The following is a 20,639-nucleotide window of genomic DNA, read 5'->3' on the forward strand; positions in this document are numbered from 1 at the left end:
AAGGTTAGATTTAGTAGCATCTAGTGATGATGTTGCAACTAACAGAACACCTGTCACATCACCTCCCCCTTCCAAGCTAACAGGAGAACCTACAGTGGCCATGAAACATAAATGTAAAAGGACCTTTCTACAGCCAGCATTTGGTTTGTCCCTTCTGGGCTACTGTATGAACGTGACACACTGTGGAAGGGGATCCATTCCCCACATAAGTAGTATGTTAAAGGCATATTTTAAAGTAATGAAAACACAATGACTCTTAGTTTCAGGTGATTTTACACTAATGAAAACATAATTATGAATGTAATATTTCATTTCTGCAAATAGATCCAACTAAATCCCACACACTGAACCTTTAAAAATGTGGAACGTCTAAAATTCCGCTTTAATCTGGGTTGATTAATCTTTACAAAAACCAAAAGGTAAAAATAACAAGTCATGGGGGTCTCTGCTGGCTGGCCACTCATCTCACAATGGCAACAGAATTCAACATATTTGGATATAGCTGAGCAAGCTCTTTCTCCTGGTCCGGTTCAGTTAAGCCAGACAGATGCTGGCACTAATGTAAAATTTGACCTGAAAATGAGACCGTTATCAATCTTCTTATCTAACTCTTGGCAAGAAAGCACATAGGTATATCATCCAAAAATGTCTAATTTCCAGAGACAGTGGGCAGATTTATTGTTCTCTGAATAGTGGCTTTGACTGACTGTTGGTGTCACTTGGTACTAAACTAATTCCTGTATTCAGGACATCTACTCAAACACTTTCAGCTAATTTACTGCAGGCTGGACTAAATTTTTGGAAATAGATCATTATGGCAACAAGCATTATCTATCTGTTAAACCCAAACAATTAAGAAGACAAGCCTTAGGCAGCTAATGAGAGATGGGAAGAACTGTAGAACATTTCTCCACCATACCGTTGCCTCAGCCAAAGCTGAAATGACGTTCCCTAGGGCCGACAGAGACTTGTTGATGTTCTTGGCCTCATCCAGCACTGCTCCCTCTGCACCTGTTTTACTGACCTGACACAGATACACACACAAGACAGGAGGAATTAGTTCACAAAGTATATTATCATGGGGAAAACATGTTTATTTTCCCAGTAATAATACTGTAAATTCATAAGACAGTTTACAGATAATTACAGTGTACACTGTGGTGTAATCTGGTACTGATTAGACAAAAAGCATGTTCATCTGTGCACTTCCAGTTAAGTAGTTCAGTGAATTGCTACCATAACATAAGGTTTAGCACGTCAATTGTCAAACAGGCAGCATTCATATGTGGAAAATAAAGTGATCAATGGAAAAACAAACAATGAATGAACAGGTCATTTATTTCGCTGATTCTTCAAGGAAAACTATGAAGAAATCCAGAAATGTCTGAACACACTAAGTAAACTCAACTGACTATTAGAAATGACTGTATTTTTCAAATTCCACAGAAACTATCAAGAGAGATGAAAGGAAATTACAGACCTGTTAAGTAAAACGTGTTGTATTTTAAAAAGGTTAAAACCAGATAGAAACACAGAGTCAGCTGCTTTTAAGAAGGTTTGTGCAAGGAATTTTACTTCAATAGGAAAGCCATACCGTATTGTGTCATAATTGTCATGGGATACAATTATTTACAGTACGATAATGAGGAGCTTAATTATAAAGTTGTCCTATCAAAGCCTTCTGTGGAGCTTCCTGTTCAGTCAATAATATGTTGCACCAAAGACTAGGAAGTTACTGTAGCAGAACCATTTCCTCATTCAGCCCCAGGGATGACCAGGACAACTTGCAGAAGCCCCATCAGCAGTTATTAGCTAAAAAAAACAAACCCCGCAGCCTTCAGCATCTATCCAGCCTATATGGCCATCTACTACTCTGAGCACACATTATTCTATATTTTGAATCAATACTATCAACACAAGGAGCCAAAGGCCAAGTTCAGAAGCATCTCTCATGAATTTTCTATTTGCTTTCCACAGTGACCTATGTCCCAGAGAGGGATTGTTTTATACACACTGTGATGAGGTCAGATGACTCAGATTTAATCTTAAAGACCTTGAAAGAGGAAAACAATTTGTTGTTTGTGGCTCCCAGCAATCTGACATATGTCGTGACTGATACATCTGTTACTGCTTAACTGTACAGAAAAATAAAATAATAATTATCAAGGCTTTATTATTTTTTGAATTATTTATTGTATATATCAGTGGAACCAGTTGGATTGCTGAAAATGAGCAAACACTAACCCTGATATTACATCAGGGACAGACTAAACTAAAACTTCAAAGTAAGAATCAGTCCCCTGCCTATAAAAAAAATAATAATTATGTTGTGGGATTCAATAAAAATCCTGTGCAATCGCATGAAGCAAGTATTTAAAAGGCTTTAAGGGTGAAGTTCAGGTTTTGATACATTGTTACTCTGCGCCTTTGATGTCTAAAAACTATTTCTGGGAAAATAGATCTTTTCAAAATCCTGTCAGTAGCAAACGTTGTGAGTTTACAGCATTAAAAATCCCTACTTTTAATGCTTTGTAAATAAAATACCAGCATTCTTCCTACCTTCTCGGTACCAGCTAGGTCTACCAGGTACAGCTTCCCACTCAGCTTCTGCTCTGTCTCCACGTTTTCTTGTTTGATGTTTATGAGGAAGATGCTGTGACTGCGGGAACTGTGCTCATTCATGTCTACAAAACAAAATGAGGAAAGAAGAGAAGAAAAGAGAGGTATCCTCATACACATCTTCACTCAATTTATTAATTAAAAAAAAAAAAAAAAAAAAAGTTAAGCAAAATCTTCTCTTTGCACCTCACCATGCATTTGCACCCTGACATTTGTATACTTAAACTGTTAAAAAAAAAAATGTAAAAAAAATCAGACATGTAATGTCATAACATCAGGAAAATCAACAGTGTGACTCACTGGTGACAGCAACGTGCCGGTTGGCCTTCCCTTCATCTATCACATCCATCACTTCCTCAGGGCTCGTGACAAAGCGCTCAGTGCAGCCCTTAGTGGAACAAACACACACGCACACGTTCACGTGTGCTGTAAAGGACACACAGCCTATAAAAAGGCCTGCATATACTGTAGGCTACATGCGGTATGTGTACAAACATATTGTATAAACAAATGGAGGCTCCCCTACGCACACACATTTGCAACTACGCGTAGAAATACACACACGAGTATGCAGTGCTCAAAGTGGGTCGTTCCTTACCGTTGCAGGTATTATTTAAGCACTTAATTATCTTATTATCTAAAGGACTTTTGGGGGTTTCTTTTTACAGCAATGACAGAACTGAAGTCAGTTCCCGGACGCAAGAAACACGAGTGGCAGCAAAGCCCATTTGTGATGCACTAAAAACAGTTAAGACGTTGAGAGAATGTGACTGTATATTATCAGCAAATCTTAATCAAACTGACATATGTATGAAATCACGCTGATGATTCCTTACTTAATTATTGCATTCACAGAACAACATTTACAGATTAGGCTAAGAAAGCTAATGGATAAAGTAAAAAAAAACAAAAAAACATTTCATCCAACCTCTCTGCTTTGCTGCTCTGGACATTGTCTGGAGCTCATATAATGACCAGGCTAAAGTCACCACTGTTTTGTGGAAACCTGCAACTTTTTGCATACCAAATTAAAAGATCTCCAGCATTTTTATACACAGTCAGAACTGCAGGCTATGACCTAGTCTTGATACTACCAAATAATTAAAATGTTAGTTCTCCTGATTAAAAAATAATAATGTTGTGAATAGAAGCAATATCTCCTAGTATTGTATGTTTTATTCATTACAGAAAATCAGAATGCAATATTTAATGATTTGCTGATAGCAGCCGATACACACGCCAATATTTTATCAAGGGAAGCAGGAGCACATACTTTTTTCCACTTCAAGCACTGTAAAAATGTCTGAACAAATACAGACCCATATAAACATTTAGACATGATGAAAGTTTGTGGTTTGCTTTATTTTAAAGCAGTATGCTCAAAGTTTACAGCTAATGTTTGACATTTTGGAGAATTAGTTTATTTGCTTTTTGGCAGTTGGCAAGGTTATATGAGAATGCTGATATCACACTGTTTCCTGTCAAATCAATATACTTTAAGTCTACAACCAAGCACTGGTTAGCTTAATTTAGCGCAAAGACTGAAAACAGGGGAAATTGTGGGTCTGGTTCTAGCAGAACAACATGATATTTTATTTGGTTAATTGATATAAAAACAAAAAGTGTGAAAAGTATAATTTACCATTTTACGGGTTGTTGTTCCGGTCACTATTTTATGGTTTTCAGCCAGTTCAATTGGTGGAGACTACAGCAAATTACTAGTCACAGCAAGAAATACCACAGTAATTTATTAAACCCCAGTAAAATGGGATATGATCATATATTGGAGAGTCTTGGAAGTTTTTTTTTTTTTTTTTTTTTAAATGATACGTCTTATCATCCGTGCCAGAAAGCAAATAAGTGTATTTTCCAAAATGTTTAATTTTATTTTCAAATACACCCATAACACAAACAACATCATCATTACAGAGAAAAATGAAATGTTTCTGCCAAACTGCATCATGTCTATAAATGACTTACCTTCACAAAAGGAATTCTGTATTTGTCTTCATGCACTGACAGGTTGGTTTTTGTCACTGTGATGTGAGGGAAAATAAGGGGAGAGGTTATTCTGTTCCCAAGAGCACAATGTTTGTTTGTGTGTGCATGTACAAATGAGTGTCTGCATGTGAGTGTTCTTTCTCTCGGCTACCACTATAATCTGACCTGACTATGTTGTCTTCATGTTTCTGAGTCAGCACCCACTAATGCAGTGTGAAAAATATATTTGAGGGCCTGGCCATGAATGTTTTTAATGAAATGGAACTATTTTTGCCAAAGTCACTGAAAGGTTAAGCATGTGCTCTGCTAATGTCAACGAACATTTTTTTTTTTTTTTTTTTGGCAGACACTTCCTGGCCCAAATTCCTGCATTAGTCATTTCACATTTAAAAGTCTTATCATGTCGATGATAATTAAATTTCACCGGATTGTGGAGGCAGTTTTTTCCTTGGAGACTGTGTGTGTTTGTCAGTGTGTGTGTGTGTGTGTATGTGTGTGTGCGTGCGTTTTATCACCCTAAAGTCTGTTTTTCTCAAATATCCTCAGAGTGTTTTGTTCTCATTGCTGCCTCAATTCATCTCTCTTGTTGTGGTTGTTTTTTGTTTTGTTCATGGCTTAAATGTTCCTTAGCCACTGTGAATTCTCCTGCATACAGATGGGGGCTTTCAGCACTGTCTCTAGCTCCATTAAAGATGTAATCACAGGGATACTGGGTACAGCTCTCTATGCAGGCTTCTCCATCATTTTACACTCCTTATATACAGTATCTCTTGATAAGAGCACACTGCGAGGTTCTGGTACCTTAGTGTTTATAATGTAGAGAAAATACTGTCAATAGCAGATAAGCAAAATATAGAGGAATGCATAAAAGTTGTTTACTTTTTTAATTTAACCTCATTAATCATATTGTATAGTTTTTACCTTCATACCATGATGACAAAAGAGGAGTGGGTGTGGTAATAATTATTGTGCTTTTCTTAAAGGAACCTTAAAATAACAGCTTCAAAATCATTTTGATGGTACAGTGATTTGTAATAGGGAGAATAGCATTGCTTTCATTCCCCCTCCGCAAGCCAAACGCCTGTTCTAGCACTGTGTAACTTGCAATGACCGGGTACGGTCTATCAGGAAATGTACGTAACGCTTTACGCCTCTACATTACACACCAACATCTGTGGGTCTTTAGTTAGCTTTAAGAAGAAGAAGCCAGCTCAGGATTCTCTCTATGGACATCAATGTAGACCAAAGAGAACAGGGAATGGAGGAAGCTAAGAAGAGCAAAAAAAAGACAGTGACCAGGCAAGAGTAAATCGTGACCTGGCTTTTTGTCATTGGCAAGAGCTTTGTGAAATCAAAGGCTGAGCCGGCCTTCTTGCTGTTGGATTAGTAAGTAATATTAGCTAGCTTGCTATGTCTTGTTTTGTTGTACTTTCTTGGTGGTTCTGTTTGCAAAGTTGTCGATTCGCCAGTTTTAGATCATTAGGCAAGTCAGCCCATTTCGACAGAGGTTTGGCCACTGACTTTTCAAGGTGATGTTAGCCAACTTTATAGGTCACACACTTAGGCAGTGGCCCTGGAAATGAGTGCTCGTACATTAGGTTGTTGTTGTATACCATGTTGGCTTGGCTGCCACCCAAGTTTGCATCACTTTGTGACAGGGAATTCAAGTTTTCACTGGTTAATTTATTTGACTAGCTGTTCTTTGTCAATTAGCATCCCATATATTCTCCATTAACAGGAGTGTACAGCTGTTTTGTATTGAAATTATGATTTTGCGTTATTACCAGTTGTGGCCACAGACGCCACTGTTGCTGCTGCCTTAAAAAAAAGTGGCATAATGTTGCTTAGTAGCACGATTTTGTATGCGCAATAATAATATCACATTAAATGTAAATAAAAATGTAGATGCAGACAAGGTTTAAACATTGATTTATGTCAGCACTCTTCCTCTCAGTCTGCTATAGCCCCATACTCCATAAGGTATCACAATGTCACTGTTTGAAGATGATGCACCTGCACCTAACCATAAAGCTTGAAATTTCCATACGCAGAAAACTACACCATATAATGTGAGTTATGTTCACATACCATCCAGTAGGTCCCGGATTTTTTCCATGTAGATCTCAAAATATGAGACCTGCAGCAAAACAAAACAAAAAACAGGTAGACAGAGGGAGAATTTAATACAGATAAACAAGGAGGTTGCGATAGCTGCTCATTGTACAAATACAAAATGCAAACTGATGATGCAGTACTCTGTCCTCCTGCGGGTCTGTTGATGTATTATCCTCTATTACAAGACTGTTGTGTAAAAGGGAAAATATTGTGGGATCATCATGGATTATATACTGTGATTTATTGATGCTTGGCTGATTCAACTCAGCCCATCCATGTGAGGATTACGTCAGAGGTTCAAGCTGAATTCCCACTGAATATATCATAGTGTCAAAGCAAAATTGAACATGTGTGCATGTGACAACTGCACAAATGTACAACTGCACACATGAACAGAGACACATGCAGAGCCGCATTAACCTTTATATGGAATTCCAGGTTCTCATCCATGGCAAATATATGTTCGAAAATGTCCTCTGCGATCCGGGGAATGATTCCCATTCCCTGGGGATCATGAAGGTTCCCCTACAAGGAGAATAAGACGAGATAAGAACTTGTGAGTACAGAATAGGATAAATGCAGACCCTGGGATGAAATTAGAAGAAAGAGTGAAAGAAAGGAGAGCAGAGAGGCTTTTGACTTGAAAAGGAACAGGGTTGTTTCCCAGAGAGAGTTGTAAAGGAGGTTAGTTCCCACACAAGGCTGGGAATGAGAGATAGAGAGTGATGGCTGTGATGGAGGTTGATGTACAGTCAGGGGTACAGTCAGGGCAAGCAGAGGAGGAGATATTCTAAAATAAATTACAGTGAAAAATATGTGAGAGTGTCTGTGTGCATGTGTGTGTCACAGCAAGAGGTCTTCCTTTTGAATTATTTAGTAATGCTGTACCTCCATGGTGTGTGTCTTTCCCGAGGAGGTCTGCCCATAGGCAAAGATAGTCCCATTGTATCCACCCAGTACATCTAAAATAGGAGGATGAAACAAAAGCATGTTAGAGAAAGAAGCAAAGAGAAAACAACAGCAAGGAGGAAAACAATGTGAGAAATTAAGAATTGCAGTATTCGTGTCAGAGTTACAGATTTCAATCAGACAGGAAGTACCCAGGGAAAGACTAAAATCTTTGACCTTCTGAGCCAAAGAGAGATCAAACTAAGCATCATAAAGCCTGTATGCACTAAAAAGTACCTGGTATTTAAACTTGGTTAAGTGCTGAACGACCTCTGTGGCTGCACACAATAAACTACAACTACCTGCAGTGTTAATGTCACCAGGAGGTCCACGGTGAAATACCATTAGGTATAGATATATTATTCTCTCCATTCATTTGGTTGGAGCTCCAGCAAAAACAACACCTCCTCAACAAGTTGAGGTAATAAAGAACAGCAATGTTGAATGTCACATTGCTGACACAGTCCACTGAACCCCTGTGATAAAAGTCAAACCTGGATAAAGAAAAACATATCACCCTGAAAAGCTGGCTGCCATAGGTTAGCTGACGGCAGCCTAATCACAAAGGCTCTCAGATGAAGCCATGTCGAACCCTTTCAAGTCTCCTGCTCCACTGTGTTGCCTTTACTCTCACAGCTCTCAGCTCAGCAACATGTCTTCCTCTGCTTGGTCATAAAAATTAAATAACACATAAAAAAAAAAAAAAAAAAAAAAAAAATGAAGTATGTGTCCTTGAAGGGAAATAGAAAGATGAGTTGTCTGAAAAACGTAGACCATCACTGAAGGAAACGCAGATGACAAGAGACAGCACGAGTGTGAGAGAAAAGGCAGTGACAAGGGCAAAGAAGGCGGCAGGCAGAAAGACCATTGAGTGTGTTAACGTGGATATTTGGCTCCAATCCAACTTTCCTGCCCTCTCTGTTATCCATTTCCCCAGACACATTTCAAATCTCACTTCTTATGGCGCTCCTTCATTCTGCCAAATCCATACCTTGAATTTTTTTCAACCAATTGTAATTGCAATTCATCTTGGCTTTTGTATTTCTTATTTCCTCAGCCTACATGGTAATCTCACACTCTATAAGTAATCTTGCCTGCCAAATCAATCTTTTTCATGCTCCATCTAAGATTTATTCACTGGATTTCCGCATTCCCTTTGAAGGTGGAAGAAAAACGAGACTCTAACAGGGGGAAAAAAGATTAGACACGTAAAGAGAGATGCAGACGGAAGCAGGGGAAAATAAAAAAAAATCCAGGACTTGAGGTTATTGGTTTCGTTTGATCTAGGACCATCCAGTGATACCTGTCCTATTGTCCCATGATCAGCGTGCATGTTGTTAATGTGACCATTTTAATGCTCATACCTGTAGGTTGTGTGTCTGCATCATGTCATGGAAATTGGTTTCCTTCTAAAGTGCTGCTGCATGCACCAGTGAACAAAGTGTAAACTGACAACATGGAGATCACGACAATGGGGGATATGCTAATTTCTCCCTCAGCTTTCACTCAAGCATCTTGGAGAAACGAGGCAAACCATGCATGTGACTCACCTTTGACAATCTGTTTGGCACATGTGTTGTAGACCTGTTCTTGTGCGGTGTTCGTGGGGAACACCTGGTCAAACACGTACGTCCTCCCCTGTGAAGGCCAACACAAACACAGTCATCTATGACACAGACAGTTTAGAGAGTTCTTTAGATTATTGTCAACACCTCTTTCTCCCCTGTGACTTGCTCTAAGATACACCCTGAAAAGTTTGTGATGCAGAGCGCGAAGGTGGGTGTGGGAGAAAAGGGAGACTTTACACATCATGTTTATCACGAAAGCATTATGTTAACCTATATTGCACCTATAAAGAGATGCCACATCAATATGTCCTTTACGCACAGTGAGCATGCTTTATGGACACTGTGTCGATATGCGTGTTAGATCTGAATAGCAGTGCTTATATCACATTAAGAGGCCCATCTGTCTTCTTTTGAGCTGCACTGTATTCATGCTGTATGTATTTTGTGCTTTTCAGATGAAGTGGGTGTTTAAATAAGCACAGGGCAGCCTGGAGCTTTGGGCAAAAAGTTGTTCGACCCCTACAGAGAGAGAAAGAGAAATCACATCTGAGGTGAAACCATTATAGGCAGCATTCAAGGACTTGAAGAGTGACGTGATGGAGTTGAGCGAGGAAATGGAGTGGAGGAGTAGAGCAGAGGAGTGGAAATACCGAGAGGGCGGAGGAGAGCAGATGACCTGAAACCAGTGTGACAAAGACTGCAGTCTATCTGGCCAAACACACAACATCTTTGGAGGTTTTCTGACCTTAACAAACCAAGTTGTCTCCATTTGATTTGGCTATGCTTAATGTTTAGTATTTCTTGCATGACAAACCTTTATTTATTTATTTTGTGGGAGGGGTGATTTTTATTTATTTTTATAATTTAAAGTAGGGCTGCAACTAAAGGTCATTTTAATTGTCAGTTTGGTTATGGTATAACACATTATTATTGCTATTATTATTAAGATTAAACAAACATGTCTGATTTGGCAGGGAAATTATCGGAGAAAAAAAATGAAGGATTAAAATGGGAAAAAAATTGGAAAAAACAGAAAGTCAATGAAAGCTGCTTAACAGGCTGCCGCACACTATGCACCAGTTTAAAATTACCATATTTGATTGGTCATTACACACTCGCCAATTGCAATGCTTATGCCTTCTCCTGTTACATAACCTACTCTAAAGAAAATTACATTTTAGTCAGTACATGTGTTTCTGTCCTTTGTATGAAAGGCATCCAACCTGGGAGGATGGTTTAAACCGTGATTATGACTGCATTAGCAGTCTTGGATAAAATACACTAATAATCCCCTGAACCTTATAGGCCCTGCTGCTTCTCAACCTTCTGAATGACGCAGTCAACAACAGGCTCAACAAAAAATCCCCAAGAATACAAATTTATCAGGGGGATGAATAATAAGTTCTGATCCAGGCTGGAAGAATGGAGGCTTTTGTAGTTTGACTCATAATCTATCATGTTCCTTTTCAACTCTTAAACACATGTGTTGCGTGTGTTTTCCCATTCAATTTCACTGCTTTGTATTTATCTGTCTGTTTGTGCACAGGAATTTCCACCATTGTAGAAAGTACAAATTTGTCACAGTTAAATATTTTAATGTTTATATAATCAATAATGAATTATAATGACAATGAATAATGAAGACGTAAATCTTAAATAAACTACACAACCAGGGAAACAAAAGATTCAAGCTCTTTAAAATAAATTTAAGTTTAAAAATCTTATTTATACCAACAATGTTTACAAACAGAATGTGTTCTTTCAGAACAAATGACCTAGTATTTACATGTATATGTCTATTCACTCGGTTGGCTCCTGCTTTGCTCTGCTGGTTAGACTTGGGGCTCCTTGAGCACAGATTTTTTTTTCTTGATAATTTCCTTGAGGCGCTGCCTAAATTATGAGTCAACTCACTGAGATTTAGCGTCAAAATTGAGGGTTTTTTTTATGGTTGAGGAAGCAGTTAGGGAAGTTGGGGGAAATATGCTATATCTAAATTTGCTGGGGCTATCTCTCCATTTAGATTTAACTAATCATAGTGTTGTGACTGCTATTTAGATCTTTACCTCCATTCTGGTTTTACAAAGAGGACACATTTCTGTATTCTTAACTCAATGTTTGAAAAAATAGTTTGCGACTCTTTTGTTGTACGTGTTTCGTTAGACTTGTCGAAAAGCTTGATAGTGAGTTCAGCATTTTATTTTTATTCACCTGATACATAACAATAATAGAATAGAATAGGTGCTTTTTTTATACAGTAGTTTGCAATCCCTTTTATTGTTGCCATGGTTTAACATGCTGCTGGTATTGCAGTTCACTCACCAGTGTATACAATGAAACAGTAAAATCACTTCCAAGGAAGACAAATATACCATGTGCTAATCAGATATATATAGATGAGATGAGACTTGTTATTTTGATCTGCCAAGAGAGTCAACATATTTTTCGCTCACCACTCAGTGTTTTTGACAACCTGTTTTATAAAGAAATTCTGCTGCACTAAGGAAGAAAACAATTCAATTTGAGCCACGCCCAAGAACTGCAGCTGAAAATTGGTCAGTATACTACTGCAGTGTAAAAGACACTGATTGGGAGCATTTCCACAATGTCAGGCACTTTACAGCTCTATATTTGCATAAAATAATGTGTGGAGACGGTTTGGCAAAATATCCATGCTGCAATTTCATGTATTTCTATTCTAATTCTTAATAAGATGAACTGTTTAGCTGTTGTTGTCAAGTGCTGTAATCACAGCTGCAGGTACAAACAAGCTCCCCATCAGAAGTGATTAGGAACGACTCTGTTGCCAATGAGCCATTCATAATGCTGCACAGCACATGCAAACCATTCTAAAAAAAAAAAAAAGGGAGAGAGGGCTAGAGTGAGGAATCAGGATGTGGTCTTCATTGGGGGGAATAAAATGAGTCAGTTATATAAGCTGGATGAAAAACAGCCCTTTGCCAATCATTTGTTCTGCTGGCTCCACTGTGAGAGCGCTAATCTGCTCCTGTGCTGCATAAATATGATAATAGATGCACTAGACATTCTGTAAGCTCTCTGTCAGCATGTCCATCTCTCTGTCAGGCCTGTTGGTCGAGCCAGGTATAGACACATTGGCTTGTTTGTCTGTTTGTATAATTTAACAGATGTCTTTTCAATTATGAGTGGACACTGATGTAGAAGGCTGGAATGGGAGGCAAAGTCTGCACATGTGTGAGTGTGCAAGTGTCTGTGTTTGTGTTTGTGTACGCGGATGTGTGCAAATAATATTTCCAATTATGTTTGTCCATACAGACATTATTCGTGGACCTCAGCTTTGTGTGCCATGTCAAACACCCACATAGCCTGTCCAGCCTGCAGTCTTGCTGTCTGCCAGATAGGAGAAAGAAAAAAAAAAGGAGTGGGTTGCAGGCAAGTAGAGAGAGAAATAGACCAAGACACCAAGAGAACGAGACGGAGAGAGTTAAAAACTGCAGTTAAAAACAGAATCTGTGAGAATCATCTGGCGGTGGATAAAGAGTAGCCGATTAATTACAAGACTGAGTACAAGACAAAAACCAGAGAGGAGGGAAAAAAGTAGAAAAAATAAAGACATATAATCAGAACAAACAGCAACAAAAAGGAGAGGCTGAGAGAAGAGTTACAAATGAAAGGGTGTGGCAGGGGTCTCACATGGATATCATTTTTATACCCGCTCATCTGCAAACGGCAAGTTGTCCCACAAGTCTTCAAAGCCAACGAGCACGTTTTTTTGTCAGGGGTGTGCAAGATGAGCATGACGTTTCAGAGAACATGAGTGTCCTTTTAGAGCAGGTGTCACGTGACCACCAGAATATATTCAGTCAGTCCTCATATGGAAAACAACAAAAGCATTTAATAGTTGATGGGTGTTAAAACGATCTTTAGTTGTGTTTTTTGCGCCAGTTCTATACTATTCCATGTTGGTAATTGGTAGTAGTGATGCAACAAGAAACGTAGCAACAAGCCAGGAAAGCAGGAAGAAGGTAAGGTTAAGGTTAAGGAAAGATCTTGGCCACAGTAACAACAAATCAGTCGTGTTTCGTGAAGCAACCAACGATGACCGTTGATAGGACACAGGCTGCAAACAGTACTGTCACATGTCAAAGTCGCATGCTTAATTGAGCCTTGCCTAACATTCACTTCCCTCAGAGGCTTTTCAATTCTGTAATTACTTCATTCTGCATCCACCTTTCTGACTGACAGCATGTATTACTCATCCAGCCACAGAAGGTCATTTGCCAGCAAACTGTCTTAGACGTCTGATCAACTGACCAGAGCCTTTACTTTTCTGGGTGGTGACAGTTTCAAAGATACAGCAACACTTTCTGCAAGAAAAGGCTAACAGAAAACAACACCCTCTGCATATGATTCATATTTGGTGGCTGCCAATACTTGCTGCGAGGGAACAATGCTTCCCAACACTGGCACACGCGTGCAAATTTAGCTCCTGTTCAGGTCTCATTCTTGTTATAACCTTCCTCCCCTTTAAGTTTCACACTTACGTGTCCCTCCCACTAACCACGAGACAATAAATATTTCAAAGAGGTGGCATGATAACAAGATCTGGCATGTGGTCCTCCTACACATTGGTGGGCTGACAGTCCGGCGGACGGCTGCTCAACTTTTGCGTCATGGCTTGTTTGCGGCGTTTTGGTGTTGGCATGTACGCTCGACTGGGGGGGCAGAGGCAGAGGAGGAGGGGTCTTATTTTTCCTGATCAGAGTCTGTGTGTGTGCCTTGGTCTCTGTCCGTTTCTGTATCAGTCTTCCTCACAAACTCATCAGCTCTCCCCTCTCTCTCCTCAAACGCAAAAATGCACATACAAGCGCAGCGAGACTGACAGAATAGAGGAGTTCAGGCTGCCAATGTCTGCTCCATCCATCAAGCTAATCAGGCTTCGAGCCCCAGATAACAGCATCATTAGTGGTTCTCTCGACAACAGAAAACCGCTCACAACTGTAAAAGCTACAGTCACACAATATTACCAAACACTACTGTATTTCTTAATTCACTCTGCTGACAAGTCTAAGTAGAGTCGACTGGCACAGTGCCTCGAGGGTAAAGCAGCTCTGTGCCTCGGATATACAGTGGTGAAGTCTGAATGCTAAGAACCAGGGGTGGTGGTTTATTTTCAAGTTGTCTTGAAGCTATCTTGTACTTATTACAGAAAATTTTGTAGCGATTTTAAATCACCAGCTTAGGGAACCATGGTTTACCACCCAACATTACATTAACACTCATCCAATAATTCCCCTTATTTTCCTGAGTCAAGTTGTTTATAAATGATCCACACGTGGAAGTAGAGCAATTAGTCCCCCTCAAAGTGAAATACTCTGCATAATTTATCAGGATGAGTGAGGGAGACAGGAGACAGAGGAGTGGAGAACAGAGGGAAGGAGAGATCGGGCTTCGTTCATTGAGATTCAGACCAGAAAATAGGAACAGCAGCTTCCCGATGGACAAATGTAGAATGAGAAAAACAGACATTTGAAGCCACATCGACAACAATTTGAGGAGAGTGAGACAGAGTAACTGAGCGTAAGACTGCAAACCATGACAGATGAACAAAGGAAACAGCCAGAAAAATACACACATACATCATAAAATATTTCAGCAAATATTTTATCCTCGTCTGAGTACGTCTAGAAAATGATAAATTAAGGAATCGAAACAGCCTCTACAGCTAGACTGTGCCTGCATGCTTCTTTGATACATATCTAAATGTGTCGGAGGCACACCCAATTCTATAGCTCATGGTGACAACAAGACTCATTGTTGACGACAGTACTGTACATAACTGCATACAGCCTTCTTTGGTTTCTTTGTTGATTATTCAAAGATAGTATATGTTACTTTTTCAGCTGCTGTTGTACCTTGTTTCTTTGTTGCTAAACTAAGCAAAGCTGTGTTAAGCTAACCACCGCTAGTATATGGACATAAATCTCTTAACTCTCTGCAAGAAAGAGAAAATATCCCCAAATATCTAACTATAAGTCTTTAAACAGCAGAGAACATTTACATTTAAAAAATAAAAAAAAACGACCAATGACAAATTCCTTCTTGTGATAGAACCAAAAGCCTAAATTATTATGGTGATTCATTTTGATTTCTAAGTTTGCATATACCTGTTTAAAAAAACGTGAAAGTAACACCTGAAAAATTCTGCCTGTAAACAGTTGAATGAGAAAAGCGTGTTAATTTTATTTTTGGAGTTTAATGAGCCGATTGAATCATTTTGTTTTGATCTTTAAAGCTGACTGGCTCTAGATTTTAGATTCCCTTTGTGTTGAGAGGAGCTGAAGCACACACAAAGGAGAGCCCAGAGCATCCTCTAACAGCAAAGCGCAGAAAGAAATTTGTTCAAAAAGACTGGAAATACAGATTGCAAAGAGATTGAGAGAATAAAAGAGACTGAAAGAGAGGCAGGTAGAAAAGAAAAAACACTCGTCAGATATGATGAGGATGCTTCATCATTTATGTGACACTTCGACTGTTCCAGTTCTTGTCTGCAATGTCACATTTGATTGGGCTCCTAGCCTCCACACACTTTCCATTCATTTATGTTATAGAATTAGAAGTCCCACAAAAAACAGAAATAAACGTTGAGGAAGAAATAAGTTGTCCAACATGAATTGGGATCAATGACCTCAGCCTGGGACAAAGAACTTCAATCACCTCAGACAGTCTGAGAGCCCAGCCGTTAACTGTCCCCCCTTTCAAAGGGAGATTTGACGTCAAAGGAAATATCAAAGGTCTTGTGGCCTCGCGGCCGTTATCGCCCTTTCAGCTAACAGCCACCTGCTTTCAGCTCAACTTGCATATAAGTAAATGCAGTCAAAATGAATTCCCATAGGATACAAGATTACTCCTGACAGCAGCTTTGTCTCTGTCTGCATTGCTTCAGCACACAGGGGGAAAAGCCAAAGGCGTTTAGCATTTAATACCAAAGAAATATTGTTTTTTAGGCAGCAGGCCTAGACCTTAAAAAAAAGCATTGTGTCAAATATAGCTCAGAATGTGTAACGTAATTCAATTGGCACATACTAACACTTGGAGAACAAACAGTTCATCAGATTTTCACATATTTATCTTGTGAAAAAAGGGACATGGTGTACCAATTGTGAGGGGAAAACTTCCTACACAAAAACAGCACGAATGCACTTCTCAACTTGAAGCCACGTTGAGAAAGAAACCTACAGCTAAACCATTGAGCCTTCTCCACTAGTAATTTAATTAGTGCAGAAACCCGTGAGCCAACAGTATTGACTGAATTTAGGTGCCTAGTAATGCTCCAATGTAATGATAATGCAGCCAATTGTAAATACAACATCTCTAACTCTGTCAAATTTAAAATGTAGGTTTTGTGTGGTCCACAGTTCAAATTAAATCTGAATCCAGAGTCTCGACACTGTGACTGATCTTTAAAAGCACCAAGTTCCAGAGGAAGACACATGCAGTAATCCACAATCTATGCCAACGAGTTGCACCATTAGTACGAGCCCTGTTAATGACCACATGTGGCACAGAATGAATACTAAATTAGACCATGAAAGGGTAGAATGGAGGAGGCTGTAGAAATGCAGCAACAGAGGGACACATTTCAAATCAACTTGTGTACACTGGCAGAAATTATTAAGCGCAGCTATAGGCTATAAGGGAATGGTTGAAAATGAAGCAATCCAGGAAATATAACTGAGAAGTGATTTAAATTTGCTGTAAAAATCAACAACATGGTTCCAGGGATTTTCTCTGTAATTCAGTCAAAGTTAATGACAGAGCCATGCAGCGAGCTAATTTGGGTAAAAAGGCCTCCAGAAAAAAAGGCAAATGGTATTAAGAGTTTGCATAAAATGTAATTAATTAGCAACTGTGGGAGATAAGAGAGTTAAAAGAAAAGAGGAAAAAAAACTGTTGTGTTGTTGATTATCGATGTACAGTACCTACTGGGAGCCACAAAGAAACAGCATCATGGTGCTGTTGCCTGGAGTGAAAGGTTTTTTTAAAGTCTGATCTGGGACCAATCCTTGGCCATGCACAGATTAAAATAAGCCTGAAATTTCTGTTTTTCAAAGTCTCTTTTATGTAGAGAATAAAATCCTAAAATCAGGGTGAATTAGATTAACCTCGTTTAAAAACAGTAAGGGAAAATACACTTTGAAGCATGACTTCCCCTGGAAGCAAAGAAAAAACAGTGATGTTGGATTATGACAGTGTTGTCAAATGTCAGTTTGATAAAGTGAACTGTGATTAACTGAAGGAAACAGACGTCCGAGGCAGCATGCAGAGAGCTGGGTTGCTCCACCCCTCTCCTTGGGATTTCCATGCTGCCTTATTATCAAGCTAATATTTCACAAATTGCTCGAGGTCTTGGGATGTGCAAACACGTGTGTGAGCATGTGTGGTTAGTTACGATGCGCTGCCCACAGACAGAGGGCAGACATGGGGACCAGGCAGCATCCTGGGCAGGGCTGTGGCTAATGAGAAGAGGATGGTCCATTAACACTCCCCAGAGCTAAATAGCCTGGTAGTCACAGCCCACTTCAGTCATACAGGGAGAGGAAATGAGAAGGAAAAGTGTTGACGAACTGGCACAAGCTTATCTAACCCTGGCACCCGTGCACACTGAGCAAAAAAAGAAGATGAGCTGAAGGAACTGGCAGCTAATATCCTGTTGAGTGTGGTTGGCTGCTGACTAAATTGGTGTCAGTATGATGTTAATATTGAGGAAAAGATGAGAGGGCAAGCGAGCAGTCCTTATTGGTGTGGGGTAGATAGTCTAGTTCCTCAACATTATGAAATAGGAGAAGTTAGCCATGAAGTGATTGGAATATTGATTTTTCTGTTGAAGAAAGAAAAACAATCTGACTTTGTACATCCTCACATTTCAAGGCAGTTTAACGAAGTAAATTTCACCAAAGTTACTTTATCCCTTAATATACTGGTTCCTGAATGACAGAAACTCTGCCCCTTGACACCATTAAAGCTTGCTCAAAGCTTTGACCAAGATTAATGAGATGACAGATGAGACTGAGCTTCTTCTCATCACATCTTCCCTAAAACCGCTGCTGAGTCATGAGAAAGTGAGCAGCAGAATCATTGCACCATGAAATACAGTTAGGCAGAGAAAAATACAGTGAAGCATGTATTGAGGAGGAGAAAGAGCAACAGAGAGGGAGAAGAAGAGGTCTGATTCCAAGAGGGAGCTGCTCTGATGCTGGTGTCCAACAGGAGAAATGAGTGCAGATGTTGACCCTACACAGCAATCCCATTACCCTGCCTAATTGGATCGGGGTGTGTGCACCACAGTGATGGAATTAGAGCACTAAAGTGTGCACAGAGGTGGGAGAGCAGGGGAGCCTTTAGCCCTCCATTTATGATTCTGTTTGGTTTGCAGACAGTTATTGCAAAGAAATATCCTTGAAGAGAAACAGCTCCAGTGGAACTATAAATAACAAAAGGTATGAAACAGGTTGATGACTTTACGTGGCGCTCGATATGTACTGTCAACAGTTTGTTTCAACAGCAGCTGTTTCCCCCTCCCTATTTTTCTACCTCAAGAACCTAATCAAGAAAGGGAAAGGAGAAGATTACAGAATCAGCTCTCTGCTAAGGGGAAGAGGAGAGGAGAAGAGCAGCAGCCTATCAGAAATCAGACTCGCGGACATTTTAGAAATTAAGTGGCCACGGATGAATAATCAGTTAATTTCTAACTACATTACATGCCTATTTTCTGCAGTAGACACCGTACGACCCTAATTTATTCTCACAAAATTCTGAAAAAGATTTAGGACTGAATAAATACCTTCCTCTGGAAACAGCAAAGCTCAACTGTGAGCTGAAGTGCACAATATACTCTGTGAACCCATACAAGATTCTTAATCCTCTATTCTTCCTCAAAATGTAAACAAGGTGTATTTCACAGCTATGAATAGAGCAGCCGCTGGGGGCTCTATGGAAAACTTGTAAACAGCCGAGGGAACAGCAGCTAGGGAAGGATAATCCATAGAATTATAAATGGTGTGCAGAAAATAGAGAATCAATAGTTATTTAATGTGCACATTTCACCTGGGCTCAACAATACTTTATTGCATTACACCTATCTATCATTGTCAACAAACAGGAATCAAACTGCTCCCTGTGCTGATGACGGGGAGGTCAGTGTCGAGGTTAAAAACTTCATATGATTAGTGTTTTAAACATGGAGTAGATGAGACAATTTTTTATTTGCTGTATTTCAGCCCAGAAATAAATGAGTGTGGCCTTGCAGTGGCTCATTAAAATGTGCCTCTAATCATGGAAAGACACAATGACCTATAGTTTAAAGAAACAACAGGGTAAATCCACTGTGGAGATTTTTCCAATTGCTCACTTAAAATACTTAGAAATAGAGAGGGATCTAATAATCTGTGGTAAGAAGTTATATCATCCTCCCTTTTCCCCCTTTAGTTAAACTCAGACCAAGTGTGCAGCTAAAAATACTCGCCAGGCTTTTTTACAACAGAAACCAAACCAACCATAAAATCTTTTTTCATTTCGGACAAAGGGATTGTAAATGACACTGTTTATCCTTTTGAGCACTGGAGAGGCTCTTAAAACTCTTGCGGCTCGAGAATAAGACGATTCAACAACAAACAAAAAAGAAAACATGGCATGAATAGTACAGGTCTGAAATGATTTTTTTTTTCATACAGACTCCTAACTCATATCTTATCATCATACACTGCCACTGCTATGATGCATAAATGAGTACAATCTATAATTAATACATCCAGCCTGTAGACAGCTCCTATGGCACTACCATGTGATATCTATATGTCATCGCCGGAGAACAAGAAAGAAAATTCCATATATTGCTACCTGCGAGGCGGCCGTGATCCTTTATTTATTCATAGAACTGAAAGCGTGATTCACTGTGGCAGTCTGCATTTGCCTGCTAGAAGATCAGGCGGGACAATCTGACCCTTGTGATGCCGTATTTTTCCAGACAGTGAAATACCGGGGACAGCTGTGTCACTCCACCGTGGAGCGCACACAACGGCCGTGCCTGAGGGCAGTACAGATCGAGTAATTATGACTGTCACACAGACACAGAGCCCTGCATGGCTCTACAGGTGGCCACAATGATGAAGAAAAAAAAAAAAAATACTAATAAGAAGCACATTCATTTTTGCGTTAGACAGGTAGCAGATGTGACATACTGCTACTGTGGCTATAGTCTGAAAGTGTTTCAAGGAACTGCTGTGAAACCTTGATGTCTCACTTAGGGATGTGCAATAAAAGGTATCTGCTTTTGACCACAACTATACAGCATGATCTTTAATGCTGTATCTGTTTTACCATCCTGTTCTCTGCAGCAGGAGTGTGGAC

The 20,639-nt window shown here is 39.5% G+C and overlaps 1 protein-coding gene across 1 annotated transcript in view; it reads right to left on the reverse strand.

Moving 5' to 3' along the window:
- kif5ab (kinesin family member 5A, b) overlaps window positions 1-20,639 on the reverse strand; it is a 61,825-nt gene that overhangs the window by 36,860 nt on the left and 4,326 nt on the right. The window contains exons 2-9 of the mRNA XM_069690945.1: window positions 9,234-9,321; window positions 7,624-7,697; window positions 7,156-7,260; window positions 6,709-6,757; window positions 4,600-4,655; window positions 2,920-3,007; window positions 2,560-2,684; window positions 920-1,024 (exon numbers count right to left, since the gene is read on the reverse strand). Coding sequence (XP_069547046.1) covers window positions 920-1,024; window positions 2,560-2,684; window positions 2,920-3,007; window positions 4,600-4,655; window positions 6,709-6,757; window positions 7,156-7,260; window positions 7,624-7,697; window positions 9,234-9,321 — 690 coding nt within the window. The remainder of the gene's footprint in view (window positions 1-919; window positions 1,025-2,559; window positions 2,685-2,919; window positions 3,008-4,599; window positions 4,656-6,708; window positions 6,758-7,155; window positions 7,261-7,623; window positions 7,698-9,233; window positions 9,322-20,639) is intronic.

Source organism: Brachyistius frenatus, unplaced genomic scaffold (assembly GCF_029030835.1).
Source record: "Brachyistius frenatus isolate BFR_SWC_R1_liver_20210118 unplaced genomic scaffold, ASM2903083v1 Contig_10, whole genome shotgun sequence".
Classification (NCBI taxonomy): Eukaryota; Metazoa; Chordata; class Actinopteri; family Embiotocidae; genus Brachyistius; species Brachyistius frenatus.